The 18,033-nt window shown below is 40.8% G+C and overlaps 1 protein-coding gene across 2 annotated transcripts in view; it reads left to right on the top strand.

Moving 5' to 3' along the window:
• Positions 1-14,727, top strand: part of dnah5l (dynein, axonemal, heavy chain 5 like) — a 207,067-nt gene extending 192,340 nt beyond the window's left edge. For both annotated transcript variants that reach the window (XM_078162985.1, XM_078162984.1), the window contains 3 exons: positions 10,495-10,703; positions 10,797-11,018; positions 11,479-14,727. In XM_078162985.1, coding sequence (XP_078019111.1) covers positions 10,495-10,703; positions 10,797-11,018; positions 11,479-11,712 — 665 coding nt within the window. In that variant the 3' untranslated portion in view covers positions 11,713-14,727. The remainder of the gene's footprint in view (positions 1-10,494; positions 10,704-10,796; positions 11,019-11,478) is intronic.
• The last annotated feature ends 3,306 nt before the right edge of the window (positions 14,728-18,033 follow it).

The following is an 18,033-nucleotide window of genomic DNA, read 5'->3' as shown; positions in this document are numbered from 1 at the left end:
CAAAGAAATTGTTTTTGGGTCTTAAATTATATTTGTTGAGGTCTTAAAAAGGTCTTAAAAAGCATTAAATTTGACTTTTAAGACACGAAAAAAGGCTGTTGCAATAATCAAGACATGAAGAGATAAGTTTAGTGACAGCGTGACCAGCATATTACTTCTGTGCATGCACGATCTCAGCAAGGACTCTATGTCATCCGTAAGCTCACATCATTGTCTGTTGCCCCTCATCTTCTGCTGTTACTCTACAAAAGTATTATGCAACCTATATCCTGTTGTACTGCTTACCATGCTTTTTCAATCTCATGACCTTAGTTAACAAAAACAAACTACAGTATTACACATATTGCTTCCAAGGTCATTGGTCCCTCCACAACCCAACTTTCTGACATGAATGACAAAGCCATAATACACCGTGCACTTACAATAGCAAATGACACTGATTATGCCCTCTATCGCTACTTTGAACTTTTGCCATCAAGCCGGCGTTATAGAAAATGGGGGAAGGTTCGCTTTAGCAGGAGTTTTGTCCACTTAGCCATTGCGGTATTGAACAAACTGCCTCACTGATGTGTTGTTGGTGCCTTGAGGTTTGGTCTGGAGATTCTGTTCATTGTCTCTTATATTGTGTTTTTTTAATGTATTGTTCCTATTAGGGATGCAACGGTCCTTGGTAAAATATTGAACCGTTCGGTCCGCCCTGCACGGATCAATACGCCCTTATGGACCTCAGGTTTTCGGTTTTGCAATTAATTTTGCATTAATGCTTTACAGGCCACTGTGTGTGTGTGCCTATTCACAGGCCGAGTCCACGGATGTATAAAGAGAACGGCCGAGTCAGCCTGCTGCACAAAAGCCCTCCCCGCGAGTTAATGTCCAGTCACCGTTGTGACTCCACCCACTCACCCCCTCACACTGTTGTAACTGGAGCCGAGGAAAGTGACGCTCTCACACAGAAAAAAAGCGGGAAAAACAAACATAGAGAGCCATGGCAAAGGCAAGCGGAGGAGTTGAGAGACAGAAGTTTGAAGAAGCATTCAGATACACACCTTACAATGCACATCAGAACAAAAATTCGTTACTCCAGCTTGGATAGTGCAGTGATACATAAAAATAGCAGCAGGTGTCGTACAAAATAAAATAAAATAAAATAGTGCAAAGTATAAGATATACTGTATATAAAAATGTACAAAAATAAATTAAGAATATGTTTTAAAAATATGTTTAAATATATTGCACATGTATATTGCACGTAGGCTAGGCCCTGAGTGGGTGAGTGAGGGTGGATGGGGGGATTTTTTATTTTGAGTTCAACAGTCTTATGGCTTGTGGGAAGAAGCTGTTGGTGAGTCTTGCTGTTCTGGTCCGAAGGCTGCGGAACCTCTTCCCAGAGGCCAGCAGCATGAACAGTCCGTGGTGGGGGTGGGAAGGGTCTCTGCAATATCCTGGACGGGAGGAAGTGAAGTCCCAATTATTCTCTCCACTGTCCTCACCCCCCTCTGCAGGGACTTCCAGTCAGAGGTTTTGCAGGCTCCTGACCAGACGGAGATGCAACTGGTTAGTATGTTATCTATAGTGCCTCTGTAGAAAGTGGTGAGAATTGGAGGGGGAGGTGTGCTCTTCTCATCCGCCGCAGGAAGTGCATGCGCTGCTGGGTTCTCTTTGCAAGAGCTCCGGTGTGGTGGGACCAGGTCAGATGGTCTGTTATCTGTACCCCCAGGAACTTAGTGCTGCTGACTATCTCCACTGCTGTGTCGTTGATGAGGAGTGGTGTATGACTGGGCTGGCTCCTCCTTAAGTCGACGATGATCTCCTTGGTTTTGTCGACATTCAGGGCCAGATTGTTGTGTCTACACCAGTCCACCAGATGTTTCACCTCCTCCCTGTAGGCCAGGTCACTGTCATCCTGGATAAGGCCCACTACTTTTGTGTCGTCAGCGTACTTCACAATGTGGTTAGTAGTGAACCTGGCACAGCAGTCGTGAGTCATCAGGGTGAACAGCAGCGGACTCAGGACGCAGCCCTGAGAGGAGCCGGTGCTCAGGGAGATGACACTGGAGACGTTGGTGCCCACCCGTACAGACTGAGGTCTGTTGGTGAGGAAGTCGAGCAGCCAGTTGCAGAGGGGTGTGTTGAAACCAAGGGGGGTCAGTTTGCTCACCAGATGCTGTGGGATGATGGTGTTAAATGCAGAGCTAAAATCCAGAAACAGCATCTGCACGTTTGTTCTTCCCTTCCAGATGTTCTAGGCTCAGGTGGAGTGTAGAGGAGATGGTGTCCTCTGTGGAGCGGTTTTATTTTTTTTATTTTATTTTACCTTTATTTAACCAGGTGAGTCAGTTGAGAACAGTTTCTCGTTTACAATGACGACCTGGGCAAGAAGCAGCACAGAGAGTCAGACACATTCAATCACAGTGAAACAATCAATCGGACACAGTATATAAAAAACACATAACACATAACAAAAGTATGAGCTAAAAGTGGTAGCGCTGGTCCAGAGGATTTAAAAACGTGCAACGATCACAGATTATTGTTGGAAGTGTGTTTTGGAAATTGGAGAATGGGATGAATGTGTTAAGTTTAAGCTTTTGCTGCAGATGATTCCAGTCAGTAGCAGCAGCAAATTGAAATGATTGACGGCCAAAGGAGGTGCAGGCTTTTGGAATGACCAGGTTAATGTAACTGCTGGAGTGTAGGGGGGGGGGGGGGGGGGTTGTGAGCTGTGTCCATCAGCTGTGTCCAGACTCAGCGACTGCTTGTCAGGGCCAGGAATTGATTTCCTTGCAGGAGTGGTGTTGAGTGCCTCAAACCTCCCAAAGTACTCGTTCAGTTTGTTGAGAAATTTGATGTTGTCCTTGCTTGGGGGAGGAGTAGCTTTATAGTCTGTGATGACTTGAATGCCCTGCCACATTCATCTGGTGTTCATAGGATCATGGAAGAAGTCCTGCACTTTCCTGACAATGGGCACGTTTAGCAATTCGTATGGCACCGTTCAGGTTGGCTCTAGGTGTTCTGAGTGCCACCATGTCGCCAGATTTAAAAGTGTAGTTCCGTGCTTTCAGCATTGCACGTACCTCACTTGTCATCCAGGGTTTCTCGTTGGCCCTTGTGGAAATGTTTTTGACCTTGCACACATCTTCCATGCATTTCTGGATGTATGCAAGCACAGACTCAGCATACTCCTCCAACCGCGTGTCATTGTCATCTGTGGCAGCTGCTTTGAACATATCCCAGTCCGTGCTTTCAAAGCAGTCCTGTAATATGTCCATAGCTCCTGCTGGCCAAACCCTCACATGCTTCACAGTGGGTCTTTTCCTAATCAACAGGGGCGTGTATGCTGGAATTAGCATTACATAGAGATGGTCTGAAGAGCCAAGGTGGGGGCGGGGTGCTGCCCTGAATGTCTCTTTGATGTTGCTGTAGACCAGGTCTAGTGTGTTCTCTTCCCTCGTTGCAAAATCCACATACTGATGAAAGTAGGGAAGCACAGTTTTCATGTTTGCCTGATTAAAGTCTCCTGCCACAGTGAAAACTCCCTCTGGATGTGAAGATTGCACTTCACTGATGGAGCGGTAGAGGACATTCAGGGCTTCTCTAGTGTTTGCACTGGGGGGAATGTACTGTGCTGATGATAATACTGACCTCCTGGGGTAAATAGAAAGGCCTGCATTTTACAGTCATTTGTTCTACATAAGGGGAGCAGTGACTAGAGATTATCTCCCCGTTGTTACAGCAGTTGTTGTTAGTGTATATGCAGACACCGCCACCCCGGGATTTACCATTGAGAGAGCTGCTCCTATCCATCCAGAATGTTGTTAGCCAAGTTAACAGCATCATCTGGTACGGATGGATTCAGCCATGTCTCCATAAGAATAATGGCGCAGCAGTCTCTCATCTCCCATTTGGTTGTTAGATCCAGTTTCAGGTAGTCCAGTTTATTCTCCAATGAGCGGACGTTAGACAGCATGATGGAGGGAAGCGGCATTCAACATGAGTTAGCCTTTAGCTTAGCTGTTAGCCCTGCTCGATGTCCCCACTTCCGCTTTCTGTCACCCCGTCTCCGTCTCCCCTGCTGGCGGACTCCACTGAAGCGAGGTCCCGCTGCTTCTAAGGCCACTAGTTGAAGCCGGCGTAGCAGTCATAGGCTACGTAGAAGGTCCAGAGTGGTTGCATCTCCGGGTTCTAAACTGCAGGATTCACCTAGAACTAGTAATGTGTGGCAGTCGTATACTAGTCCGGAGTAACTACGTTGTAGATTCACAGTGAACCTACGCGGGTTGACTGGGTTATTTGCCATTAAATTACCGACGCTATCACAAGCCAGAGCAGCTGCAGCCGACACGGGCACCACCATCTTTCATAAATAACAAATTCCAGCACTTGAATAAGCTGTAGCACAACACAGCAGCATGTCAAGTGCAAAGTCAAGCAAAATAAAGACATAATTTTGGGGGGAAAAAGTTGTTCTCTTTACGCACAAAACACGTACCGAAACCGTGGCCCAAAAACCAAGGTACCGTACCGTGGGGTACCTGTACCGTTGCACCCCTAGTTCCTATGTGTTGTTTTGAAAAGACTGTGAAGTCAAATATTCCTCTGGGACAATAAAGTCTAATCTAATTTTGTTCAAAGCATAGACTACTATCAAATGTGACACCAAGATTTCTTGCAACAGGCTTTCGCTGTTGAATAAAACATCGAGGGAGTGAAAACAGTTAACAGAAATTTCACTGTCTGCAAACGTTGCTTGAAACATGTCTAGTGTTTCCCCTACCATTATATTAGGGGGGCACCCCGCCCCGTACCTTGTCCTTTTATTAAACAAACTAAATAGCCTTGTTATTTATCTTATTTACACAACGGCATGTCATTTCTGTCTCTACATGGTCGCATTTTTACAATCCTCCTCTGCTCTCTGTATCGTGCGTAGCGGAGTTCGGCCCCGATGCGCACGCACACACACACATGTGTGCACACACACACGCACACACTATGAAGTCCCATCCGTATCAAAATAAACAGACACACGCACAGCAATGTGTGTGTGCATGCGTGATTAACATAGTAACAAGAAGATGCGTACTGTACTTACAGCGTGTGCACGTCCGTCTGTCACTGTTGGAGAAATGTTGTTAAGTGTCCACACACATGCGTGTTCACATTTTTTGATACTATGCAACCGGAAGTTTATCTGCATCGCACACAGTCCGCGTGCATGAACGCCTCACGTAGTTTGCTTTTACATTTCATTCTATTTCTGTGTTCCATTTTCATCCAGTAGATGGTGCCATCGAGCCAATAATACACTCTATATAGACATATATAATTATAATTTTTTTTTGTTTTCAATTATTATTAGATGTAATTGGAAAAACACGGACACAAAGTTAGTAGCCTAGATATGGGGTTTTTTTTGTATTGTGGAAGAAAGTTTTTTTTTGTTTGTTTGTTTTGTGTGTGTATTAAAAAAAATGATTAGATCAAACTGCAAAAGAAGAACATAAAGTCTGAAGCCTAATTTTGTATTTTCTTCAATATCAGCCAATTTTGGAAGAAAATATTTGATTGAAATGAATTATAGTAAAGCTCACAAGGCAAGGTAAGTTTATTTGTATAGCACATTTCAAGAACAAGGCAATTCAAAGTGCTTTGCATAAAATATACAGCAAGTAAAAACAATAGGCAACATAAAAAGACATAATCACATTAATGTAACTACAATTAAGTTAGAATTAAAACCTAGATAGGAGACAGAAATAAAACCTAAACAGAAGACAGATTAAACAGAATAAAATTTACAGTGCAGTCAGTGTGAGAAGAAGAAGGCTCAGATTTGATTTAATCAAAGGCAGCAGCAAACAGAAAAGTCTTCAGCCCTGATTTAAAAGAACTGAGAGTTGCAGCAGGCCTGCAGTTTTCAGAGAGTTTGTTCCAGATATGTGGAGCATAAAAACTAAATGCTGCTTCTCCATGTTTAGTTTTGACTCTGGGGACAGAGAGCAGATCTGTCCCAGATGACCTGAAAGGTCTGGATGGTTCATAACATACCAGCAGATCAGAAATGTATTTTGGCCCTAAGCCGTTCAGTGCCTTATAAACCATCAACAGCACCTTAAAATCAATTCTTTGACATACAGGAAGACAGTGCAAAGATCTGAGGACCGGAGTGACACGATCCACCCTCGTGGTCCCAGTGAGGACTCGAGCAGCAGCGTTCAATGACTATATAATAAAATGAAAAAGAAAACTACGTGAGGCGTTCATGCACGCGGACTGGTTTGCGCGATGCAGATAAACTTCCGGTTGCGTAGAATCAACAAGTGCAAACACGCGTGTATGTGGACACTTAACAACATTTGTCCAATGGTGACAGACGGACGTGCACACGCTGTAAGTACAGTACGCATCTTCTTGTTACGCGTGATGTAGTTTGCGCATGTCATAGTAAGTGTGCGTGTGCACGTGTGACAAAAATGTTCTATTATCTTCATGTGTGCGTTTATGCATGCGTTCGCAAAAAACGCATAAACGTTACGCGTAGTCACTCCGCATCATGTGATTACGCGGCGTGCAGCAGTCATCACACATACACATGCGCGTGCACGCGTGACCGTTATAAGTCAATGGGGAAACTACATGACACGTCAGGCGTTGCTTTGCTTCACAGGCATCAAAGCACGCGTGTGTGACACGTTCAGTTGATAGCTGCGCACGTATATTAAAACGTATGGTACTCCATACACACACATACACACACACACAGGTGAGCACACAAGAGCGCGGCCCAGGCCACATTTTCCTGACCGACAATTATAACTGAGCCAGTCTATGGAGCGGAGCCTGTGTTGCGTTCAGGCGTTGTCATATAAATAACAAATTCCAGCACTTGAATAGGCTGGAGCACAACACAGCAGCATGTCAAGTGCAAAGTCAAGCAAAATAAAGACATAATTTTGGGGGGAAAAAAATTGTTCTCTTTACGCACAAAACACGTACCGAAACCGTGGCCCAAAAACCAAGGTACCGTACTGTTGCACCCCTAGTTCCTATGTGTTGTTTTGAACAGACTGTGAAGTCAAATATCCCTCTGGGACAATAAAGTCTAATCTAATTTTGTTCAAAGCATAGACTACTATCAAATGTGACACCAAGACTTCTTGCAGCAGGCTTTATGTGTTGTGACAGGTGACCAATAGATGGCAGTATTTGTTTTGTGATATGTTGTGACCCAATTTCAAGAATTTCTGTTTTATTAGGATTGAGCTGAAGAAAATCTGGAAAACATCCAAGTTTTGATATCACACAGACAGTCCTGTAGGGAGCTCAGCATGCTAAGGTCAGTTGGTTTAAGAGGGAGGTACAGCTGAGTGTCATCCGCGTAAGAGTGAAAGACACACCATGTCGAAGGATGACATCACCCAAGGGGAGCATGTATAATGAAAACAGGATAGGACCAAGGATTGACCCTTGAGGCACACTGTACTTGATATGGGAAATGGATGACATGACATTATTAATGGACACACAAAGCTTCCTGTCTGACAAGTATGACGCAAACCAGTTTAGGGCAGTACCAGATACACCCACCCAGTGCCTCAGTCTATCTCAAAGAATGGCATGATCAATTGTGTCAAAGGCTGGACTCAAGTCGAGCAGCACGAGATTTGAGCACATGCCTACGTCAGCATTCATTAGGAGGTCATTGGTGACTTTAAGAAGGGTTGTCTCAGTGCTGTGACATTGGCGGAAACCAGATTGAAACTTAGCAAATATGCAGTTATTATCCACAGCAGCAAGCAGCTGCTTTGAGACATTTTTTTCTAGAATCTTGGAAATGAAAGGCAGTTTAGAGATTGGGCGATAGTTTTCTGAGATGGTGGGATCCAGCCCAGGTTTATTAAGGACCGGTTTGACACAAGTCTTAAAGTAATCTGGGACACAACTAGTAAAAAGTGAACTATTAACAATGGAAAGCAAATAGGGCCCCATACAATGAGTCATTTCAAATAAAAATTCTGTTGGAATTATGTAAAGAGGGGCGGTTGAAACTTTCATGTGTGACATGGTTTTTAGGAGCTGTGGCAGAGTAATGAGGGAAAAGGAGCTCAGGGAATCACGATGCCGGTGATCAACATCCAAAAAGGTTGCATTTGGGGTGATACCAAATCTGACTGACTCCACCTTACCAGCAAAGTACAATAGAAGATTCTCACCGTCACCATCAGAGTCTGCAGGAGCAGAAGGATAGGCTGGGTTTAGTAACTGGTCAACAGTCTTGAATAAGGATCTGGGGTTGTGTCAATTGGCGGAAATAAGATCAGAATAGTAGTGAGATCTTGCATTTTTCACCATCCTATTGTAGATGAGTAGTTGCTCTTTAATAGCAGCAAAGGGAACCTGAGCAGGCATTCCCTTTTACAGATTTGAATGTTTTCAATTAACCATGGCTGTATTCTAGTGTTAGAGGTTGATCTTTTCTTCAGTAGAGCTATGAGATCTAAGGTAGTGGAGTGTAACGAGTGTGTGAATGGGACACGAAAGAGGATGACTCAATTAACTTTTTCCTGCATTTATTCGCTTCTGCAGAAGACATAAAAACACATTATTTGCCTTCTGATCTTTTCTTCTGCACTTCTGCACCCCCAGCAACCCCAAACAGCACTGTCCAGATTTTTTTTCTCAGTTTCTCAAAATACATATACATTCAAATTTTTTTTGTGTTACATTACAGTATGCATCCAACTCATTTTTCACATCACGAATCAAGAGCTTTAAAATTTCACAAGAAAACATTTGGCCTACAATTACAACAAATCTCCTAAAAACCAGAGAAAACCTATATACAAGAAGAAAACAGTACCTCCCAGTGGACAAAGGAACACAGAGCGTGGGGTGGAGTGACTAAACAGAAACAACAAAATGTATAACTTGACAAAGAAAAACACATAGCCTGCCTGCAGAAAACATAAAAACACATTATTTGCCTTCTGGTCTTTTCTTCTGCACCTCTGCACCTAAACATGCAAACATGCACAGTTGTTACACTTGGAAATTCAAGCTGTGCAGCATAGGTTATATGACACAGGTCGGACTGCCTTAGTACAAATCGCGCCAAAAAAGTGAAACTAAAAACGTCTTTAAAACTTACATTAATGATCAAAACTACACAAAACAGCTTGGTAACATAATAATATGCAACAGCGAACAATATACACCAAAGATAACATAAATGGCTCAATTTCCCAAGAAAATAAAACAAATTCACAGCAGCATTTTCTCATACGACTTGCCCCCAGCAATGCCAAACAGCACTGTGAGGTAGTGTTGTGTTGTTCGTGAACGAATAGTTCAAAAGAATGAATGTGTTGAGTGAATGTACTGAACTGAATCACTTCCGGAACTGATTCGTTCATTTCTCAGTTCAGTTGAGTTCAGCAGTGAGCGCGCAGGCCGGGAGTGGAACTGCCAATTCCGTTCGTGCGAATGTGTGACAAATCACTCGGTGAACGAATCACTTGGTGACCGAATGAAAGACGTAACCTTGATCCCTGAGTGATTCAAAACATTTCTTCTCAGCGATACACTTTCACAGGGACCGTTTTCTCCAAGCTAATGGCTAATGTAGCCAGGAGTCAAGCCACATGAACACAATCACACACCTCCCCATTGTATTAACAGACTTAATTTCCAGATAAACAAAGTTAAAACGTTAGTCTGGCCAGTAATGAGACTCACCAGTGCAGGGCAGACGCAGCAGCAGCTCAGCCGTGTATCAGTTCAGTGAGTCGGACTATGCAGTACACAGTCAGGGCTCCTCCCGCCAAGCACTGAACGATTCGTTGAACAAATCTTTTGAACGAATCTTTTTAATGAACTGATTCTAGTGATTCAGTAACATCTAAAGAACTGCTTTGCCCATTACTACCAAGGAAAGGGCTACGGAAGCCCAGGAGGTATGGAAAGGGCAGAGTGCAGGAAAGTCATTTCCACAGAAAAAAAATTATCAAATAATAGTAAATAAAAATAACTAATTGAGATAAAATTGACTCAAAATAATCATAAAATGATAAATAAAATTCACAAATACAAATTGGAAATAATAATTAGTAAAGTGCATTTTTAACTCCGTTACACATGTAGCACATGTAGTTGAAGGAGTTAACCAAATCATTAGTGGTGGCAAGACCAGAATACACATTACCAATGGAATTAAACAGTGTACAAAATTTGGAGGAGCTGTGCTCATTAAAGGTGAGAGTGTACTTGGAGCGGGTTAAGACATTGTGACATATAAACGTGTCCATGTTTTTTTACAGAGGGTATTTTTAATCCCAGACTAAATACTAGGTTTAGGGTGTGGCCACAGTTATGAGTTTGGCCTGACACATATTATTTAAAATTAAATGAATTTGTAATATTTAGGAAATCAGTAGCAAGGACATTAAACACAAACACAAAGATAAGACAGTGTGTTTGACCTAATGTCTGTTGCTTCAGGCACCATCATCATGTCGGAGGACCTGCGTGATGCTCTTGACTGTATGTTCAACGCTCGGATCCCTCGCCTGTGGCTGCGGTTCAGCTGGCCTTCGGCGACGCTGGGCTTCTGGTTCAGCGAGCTGCTGGAGAGGAACCAGCAGCTTAGCGACTGGATCAGCACTGGCCGACCAAACCAGTTCTGGCTCACTGGCTTCTTCAACCCACAGGTCGGCTCAGACTCGCCAACACAGTGAAGATGAGTTGAGATGCGTTGATTATGTTTATCAGTGAAACATTGTTTGTGTCTGTTTTTCTCAAAGGGGTTTCTGACTGCCATGCGCCAGGAGACAACACGTTCCAACTTGTCCAGGGGCTGGGCATTGGATACTGTCATCCTTAGCAATGATGTCACCAAGATGATGAGGGAGGACGTGTCAGCTCCACCCCCAGAGGACGTGGGCGGAGTCTACATCTATGGCCTCCTCCTGGATGGGGCAGGATGGGACCGACGCAGCGCCAGACTCTCTGAGGCCCCACCCAAGGTCAGTCTGTGTATAAAAAAAAAGAAATAAAAGATAAGACAAGAAATATTAAAACTAAAAAAACAATAAAAGTATAAAAAAATTAGATAATTTAATGATAAAAATGATAAATAATATATATTAAAAAAACACAAATAAGCAAATATAACAATAATAGTAAAAAAAATAGTAAAATGAACTATAATTATACATTAATTTTTTTTGTAAATAATAAAATGAAACAATAAATTCAAAATGAAATAATGTTGTAATTTGTGTAAACTATGAAGTAATAAAATATTAATATATAAATAATATATAAATATTAATTAAAAACATTAATAACATAATAAATCAATGATAAAAATAAGTTGAAGACAATTAAAATGAAAAGAAAAAGTAATAAAAATTAAATAACAAAAAGTATTGATAAGTGATAAAATAAAATAAATAAAATCTCCTCTCTGCTGTCTCCTCTCAGGTCCTCTTCACTCCTCTCCCAGTGGTTCATGTCTACGCTGTCAGCTCAGCTAACATGGCCGACAGTAAGCGGCAGCCTGGTGGCGGCGGGGCAGTTAGCCTGTACTCTTGTCCGGTCTACAAGAAACCGCGTCGGACCGACCTGAACTTCATCTTCTCTCTGCAGCTGAGGAGTGCTCAGCCAGCAGAGCACTGGACTCTGAGAGGAGCTGCGCTGCTCTGCGACTGCAAGTAGTCCTCCAACTCTCTGAGTGGATATGTTTATTATATACAGTTTAATTATTCTGTATTATTCCACTGCAGAAACAATACCAAATACATACTGGTATCATTTTCAGGTTTTAGCCCATTAAGTACAGGTCACATTTACTCTTCTGATGATCATTTTGCAAAATCCTCCCTCAGCTTTTAGATGAGTCTTTTTTGGTTTTACTTCACATAAAAAATCAACTAGCAGAGATGTGAATCTTGAAGCACTTCAGTAAGCTCAGATTTAAAGCCCTGACATAGCAAATACAACATAACTGATGGTGTTGAAATACACCACATAAAATATATCAACTAGGGATAATTATTTTACTATGTCTAAATGGTATGTCATAAACATTTGTGTGATATTAGAATGTTTTTGTTGTGAATAACTCAAGTATTTGGCACATTTAGACACCAATCTGCTTCAATATCAGTTGAAATCCATAACAAAAAGCTTAAGAAAGAAATGTTTCTTTTATTCCACAGACACAACTGTTAAAGTTTTTGTTTTTGAGTGTCTTTGTTTTTGCTGATGTTCTTATGATCCAGGGGGGTATTCCATCAAGCAGGCTAAAGGCAAATCCAGGCTTAAATGGCCAAGTCTGGCTAATGTGAGCCAGAGTTCTGTTCCATCAAAGTGGCTAAGATTAGCCTCACATCGGTAACCATGGAAACCATGGTTCTGGCTAAGCCTGATCCATCAAGCTAAACTCCGGTTTCCCTTCCATCAACCTGAGCCACAACTCCGTTCCGTCAAGGTGGTTAACCTGAATCCCAGCCTAGTAACCATGGTAACTTATGCTGCCGGGCAATCCTGGTCTGTAGCAGGATTAAGGTGAGGATTAGCTCCATCTATGATGACATAGACAATAGACAAGAACAGACACCTAAAAGACAGTTCAGCCAGCGCTTTTACACACTCACAACTGTCATGTAATGATAAAATAATATGTAGATCATAAAATATATAACATAATTAATCAAAAAACACACATAACTATTAAAAAACAAATTAAAATGTAATAAAAATAAGATCATCAAAAAAACAACACAACAATAAAGCCAAAATCGAACTAATAACAACAAAACTATAATAAAATGAAACTGAGGCATTAAAAAAAGATTGTATATGTACACCAAACCACATGAATATGTGATTGCCCTCCCATCCCGACCCCACTCTGTTTCCAATTGGCTAGCAAATTCACAGCCAATTAAGGTCAGCTGACAACGGCCATATAAGGAGTGCATCCAAGAGAAGAAGAGGGACACACCCAGAGAGACGCAGAGCAAGCAGGATTCTTATATTTTATCTTCACCTGCTGCCAAGTCCTCCTCTGGCTTCTGAGATTGCTTCTGTTGAGACATAACAGTGAGGGATGAAAATGGGACACACACCATTGTGGTTTGTCTGTTCCTCATCCTATAGCACATGCCATACATTTAAGGGGATTTTCCTTATTTTGATATAATAAGGGATAGAGTTTACAATTGACTCCCAAATGATGAGAAATAGATAACTGATTCACTATCACCTGCATTCACTTAATAGTTTTCCTCATCTCCACTGAAGTGATGGATTTGCTAAATGTCATAATCTACAATCAATTATGTGATAAATGCGATGATTCACATAAAATAGTTTGATTAAATACATTATCTGAAATTTACATAGGAATCAGTAGATAAATGTGATAAATAGTCTATCACTAATATTAAGTTACACATGTGGTGAATTTCATTAGGCATACTTGAATTGTTAGATTTAATAGATGTTCTTACATATATTTTGTCCCTTTGATGCAGGATTTATATAACATAATATTACACTGAAATGCTGAATTTTACCACCTGCCTTGCTTTATTATTTGCTGCAGTATTGCCTTTTTCTTAATTACTGTATGTCCTTATAGTCCTCATACACTTCCATAAGGAGCGTTTGCTCCGCTGCAGAAAAAGCCTCCGCTCGCTCCTTTCCTTTGCTTTTTGACATTTTGCAACATTTTCGGCACTCGACTAGTTTGGACTTTTTATTTTCCCTGGGTGCATGCATGAGTCGAGGCTTAACAGGTGAGGCTTGAATTAGCGTCAATTGGAGCCAGCTGATTTCACTTGATGGAACAGGTTGGAGCTAGATTGGGAGTTGGCGTTTGGTCAGACTTCAAGATGACACCTTAGTCTGGATATTCTTAGCTACGTTGGTGGAATACCCCCCAGCCTGTCTTTGTTTGTTTTTGTTTTCAGGGCTTTTGTGTTTTTACCACTTCGATTGCTTGATTGTCGCCTTGGATTGTGTTTGTCTCTTTGTGGACTTCACCTAACTTTGCTTTTAAAGCATCATTAACCAAACCCTACAGTGTCTAAAACTCCACAGTAAACTTTATAACCTTTGACTGAAATTGACCAGAGGGGTATTCCAAGTAGGAGATTCAACAAACCCTGAGTCTAACCCTGAACTCTTAGTTGATTTACCCTGAGATGGGAAACTCTGAGTTATCGGTTCCAGAACAGCTGATTTGAGTTAGTTCAGTCAACTCTGAGTATGTTCACTCTGAGTTAAGCCGACAATAAAAAGCCATCATCAATGGAGCTCCAACTCCACGATTCACCATGGCAACAGGTAAATAAAAGACAGCGCCTCCATTTTAATCCAGTGGATATTAATGCATGTGTAGCAGACGGTGCACGTTTATCTTTAAAAGAATAGCCTGAGTCAGAGCGAGGAAAGTGTAAATAAGTTAACCATAAAGTTAATAAAAAAGTTTTATTCAGAGTTGTCCGTTTATTCATCATTTATCAGACTTACATAATTCTTAATGAAGATAAAGTGATGGAATCTGACTGTGTATCAGGCTGTAGATGCATAGGCTACATTATATTAATTATATAAAATAATATATTTGTTCAGATTTAATCTGATGGGGAAAAACACAGGAGGCAGCAACTGAAAAATAGGAGGATTTAAAACATATAGGCTAGACTATAGATCAGAGACATAAAGACATGACTGTAAACTCACAGTCTGACCCAGTAATAATATGTTTGGTGATTTGCACCTGAAAAGACGTTGAGGTTAAAATACAGTAGATTTGAAAATGTTGCACATCTATTTGTATCTTGACTCAACAGCATTCAGTGACTTTATTTCAGATACAAATGTAGTAAATTTAAAGACACTGAAATGCTGCACCATTGCTCACCCAGAAATATTAACATATAATCCCCAATATTAGGCTATAGGAATTATGTTCCATTAGTGCGGCAAATGACATCAGTGATAGAGATCATTAGGCATTGATACTACGTGTCTAAAGCTTCATACCGATTTTTAAAATTTAAATAATTAGACCGACACATTATGTGCAATAAACATTTGGGAGCTGCTCTAACAGACTGACAGTCTGATCCTTGTGCACAGTGTTATAAAAAAAAAAATATATATATAAAAAGGACAGAGGTTTGATTCTGAGCTGAGGGTGAATTCTCGCTGTGTAATATTTGAATGTAAAGACAAAAACCGATGTCCAAAGAAATGATTGATGTGCATAAACTCAGTAACTTCAGACAGTCCTGAGTAACAAACTAATGTCCAGCAGGATTTAGACTGTGACAGACGGTAAATCTCCACTAATTAATGTGCTTCGATACAAGCTTTGACACAGACTGAATGAATGAGGAAATGAAACAGCGTGTAAGAGGGAGGAGACAGAGAAAAACTCAGGGTTTATTGAAGAAAACCTGTCAGCGAGCAGGTTATGTTCACAGAGTCTGTTACCATGGTGACTGACTCAGAGTTTCAGTTACCTCTCTTTCTGGAACGGATAACTCAGAGTTTCCCTCATCTCAAGGTTAACTTACTCTGAGTTTTCACATAACCCGCTTTCTGGAATACCCCCTCTGCAGATTCACTTACATGAGGTTTCTTTTCAGATTGCTCATCACCTAAGCAGTGAGGAACAAAACCACAAGAAACACACGAGTAACAAATAAGAAAAAGAAAAAAAAAGAAAACAGAGTATGGCCCTAATCACACAGAAAGCATTTTGGCTACAGGAGGCAGTTTTTTGTATTATTTTTTAATGAGCATGAAGCTCTTAGCTCACTGTTTTTACATTGCTATGTGCCTCCATTTCTGTGTTCTAGGCGCCTGGTGTTTTTGCCGGAGCGCTCTGAACTCCTCAAGTTGAAGAAACTTCAACTCAAAGTGGAAAGGCACCCCGCGTCATCTCCACTTTTTGCCCATTGTCCAGTGGGATGATTTGAGAGGCGGGCTCTGTAGTGGTTGTGACAACAAGTTTACAGTTGGTAAACAATGGAGGATAAACTGCTGGTACTCCCCATGATCCAACCCTCTTTTTAAGGGTCTCATGTACCCACACAGATCTCCATTTCTCTGTGCCCAACAAACTACTTGCTGACAGCCTCTCAGCCTCAACCAGAGCTACAGCAAGTACCCTCTGTCTATTTTAAGAATAAGATACTAATTAGTGTGAAATAAATAAAATAGATAGATAAATGGTAGATTGATTACATGTGAAGGTTAGGGTAAGGAAGAGATTAAGTGGTTGTCTGACAACAATAAAAAGGCGCAGCAAGTGTTTTTTTAACAGTGGCATTCTTTTTTTTTATAAAAAAAGGCAGTGTGGAGCGCCTTGCGTTTTGCAACCTGCAAAACGCTTTCTGTGTGATTGAGGCCTTAGTGACTCCAGAAAAATATCTGGTGTCCTGCAAATGGCAACAACTGAAAGGAATTAAATAATCTCAGATATTTCAGCATTAATGTACATGTGAGCTTTAGAGTTTAGTCTCCTTACAGTTTGTCAACCAGAGAGTTGACAAGTTTATTTTTACACTCTGAAAATTCCCAAACACTATCTGATTCACTAAAAAATAACCAGATAAACAAAAACAGAACACAAACACACTCTAAGACAGAAAAAAAGAAATGTTCAGATTAAAAATTTCAAACTGAATGAAAAAACACAAAAACTCACCTAAAAACACCTTAACATATATTTAAAAAAAAACAAACTGAAAAGACTGTGGTACAAACACAGTCCTTGGAGTATTCTCAAAGCGTATCTTTGTGTATGAACTCCACATTGATGAAACATCCTGTCTTTGTGCTAAAGTCTCAGTTTTAGGTGAGAAGCAGACATTTTTAAAGTATTAATATTTTTCCAGAGGCTATATTTGAAAAACGTATGCAATATAGATAAGCATGCTGTTGCTTTCTGATCCTACTTTATGTTTCCAGTAAACACCTCTATGACAGGGAAACTGTGTCTGACCTGTCTGACTTCTTTCATCTTCCAATACTTATAGTTTATGGAGGTGCTGTCCAATGGAGCGGAGCAGGAAGCTTGCAGTTTCCACAGTCAGGAACAAAACACCAGTCATTTTGATCCATTCCTATCCAATGCTCTACTTGGTCAACAAAAGTCTAGTGCTGTGTTTGTGGAATCAGCTATAGCTAACATTATTTTACTATCTAAATAGCCAGCTACCAAACCATAATATGCCGTGCCTGTTACTAGCTGCAACTAATCTTATGAGTTTTCACACTAAAGTAAAATAGATTTAGAAAGTGACAGCATGTTTTTTTTATATTGCAAATGTTGCTGAGAGTCTTGGTCCATTCATATGACCACTGGCAGGCAGTTAGTGTTTACTGTAATGACGCTGCCACCTAGTGGTTTTCCAGCGTGCCCTCATATTATGCCCATACATGAGCAGATTGCAGTGTTTTGTCCATCATGTGATTGAACTGGTATTCATCTGAAACACGAGACTCTGGAGAGACCAGAGAACATTGTACTAAATGTCGGACTGTTCCAGTACTACTGATCTCAGCTCTCAGCACTGTTATGCCTCTGTGCTCCCAGAAGAAAAAATGTAATTTGTTTTGTTTTCTCTTTATTTCCTAAAATCAAGATTCCTACTCAGATTTTCTCTCGTCTTTTCATGTGGATGATGGTTTGTTGATTTGGTGAATTTGGTAATAATAAACTAATAAATTAAACTTAATGTAACATCAGTTTTTATTCTTTTGCATTCAGTAAGGTAAAAATCATAAACTTACTGTTATCAAAACTAATGTGAAAGTAAATGTATTATGTTAATCCTTTAAAGGGGTGGTTCATATCTTTTGAAATAGGGTTAAAAAGGTCCCTATCCATAGTCAATGTATTACCTACAGTAGTGAGAGGTTGGTATGCCCCCAGTTTGGAGAAGCAGGCTGGAAGTTAAACACTGCCCTGCTGTGGATGAGAACAGCAAAACATATAGACACCTAAAAAAATCT

Source organism: Epinephelus lanceolatus, chromosome 20 (assembly GCF_041903045.1).
Source record: "Epinephelus lanceolatus isolate andai-2023 chromosome 20, ASM4190304v1, whole genome shotgun sequence".
Lineage (NCBI taxonomy): Eukaryota > Metazoa > Chordata > Actinopteri > Perciformes > Serranidae > Epinephelus > Epinephelus lanceolatus.
The sequence above is the reverse complement of the archived record's forward strand: the minus strand, read 5'-3'. Positions and strand labels throughout refer to the sequence as shown.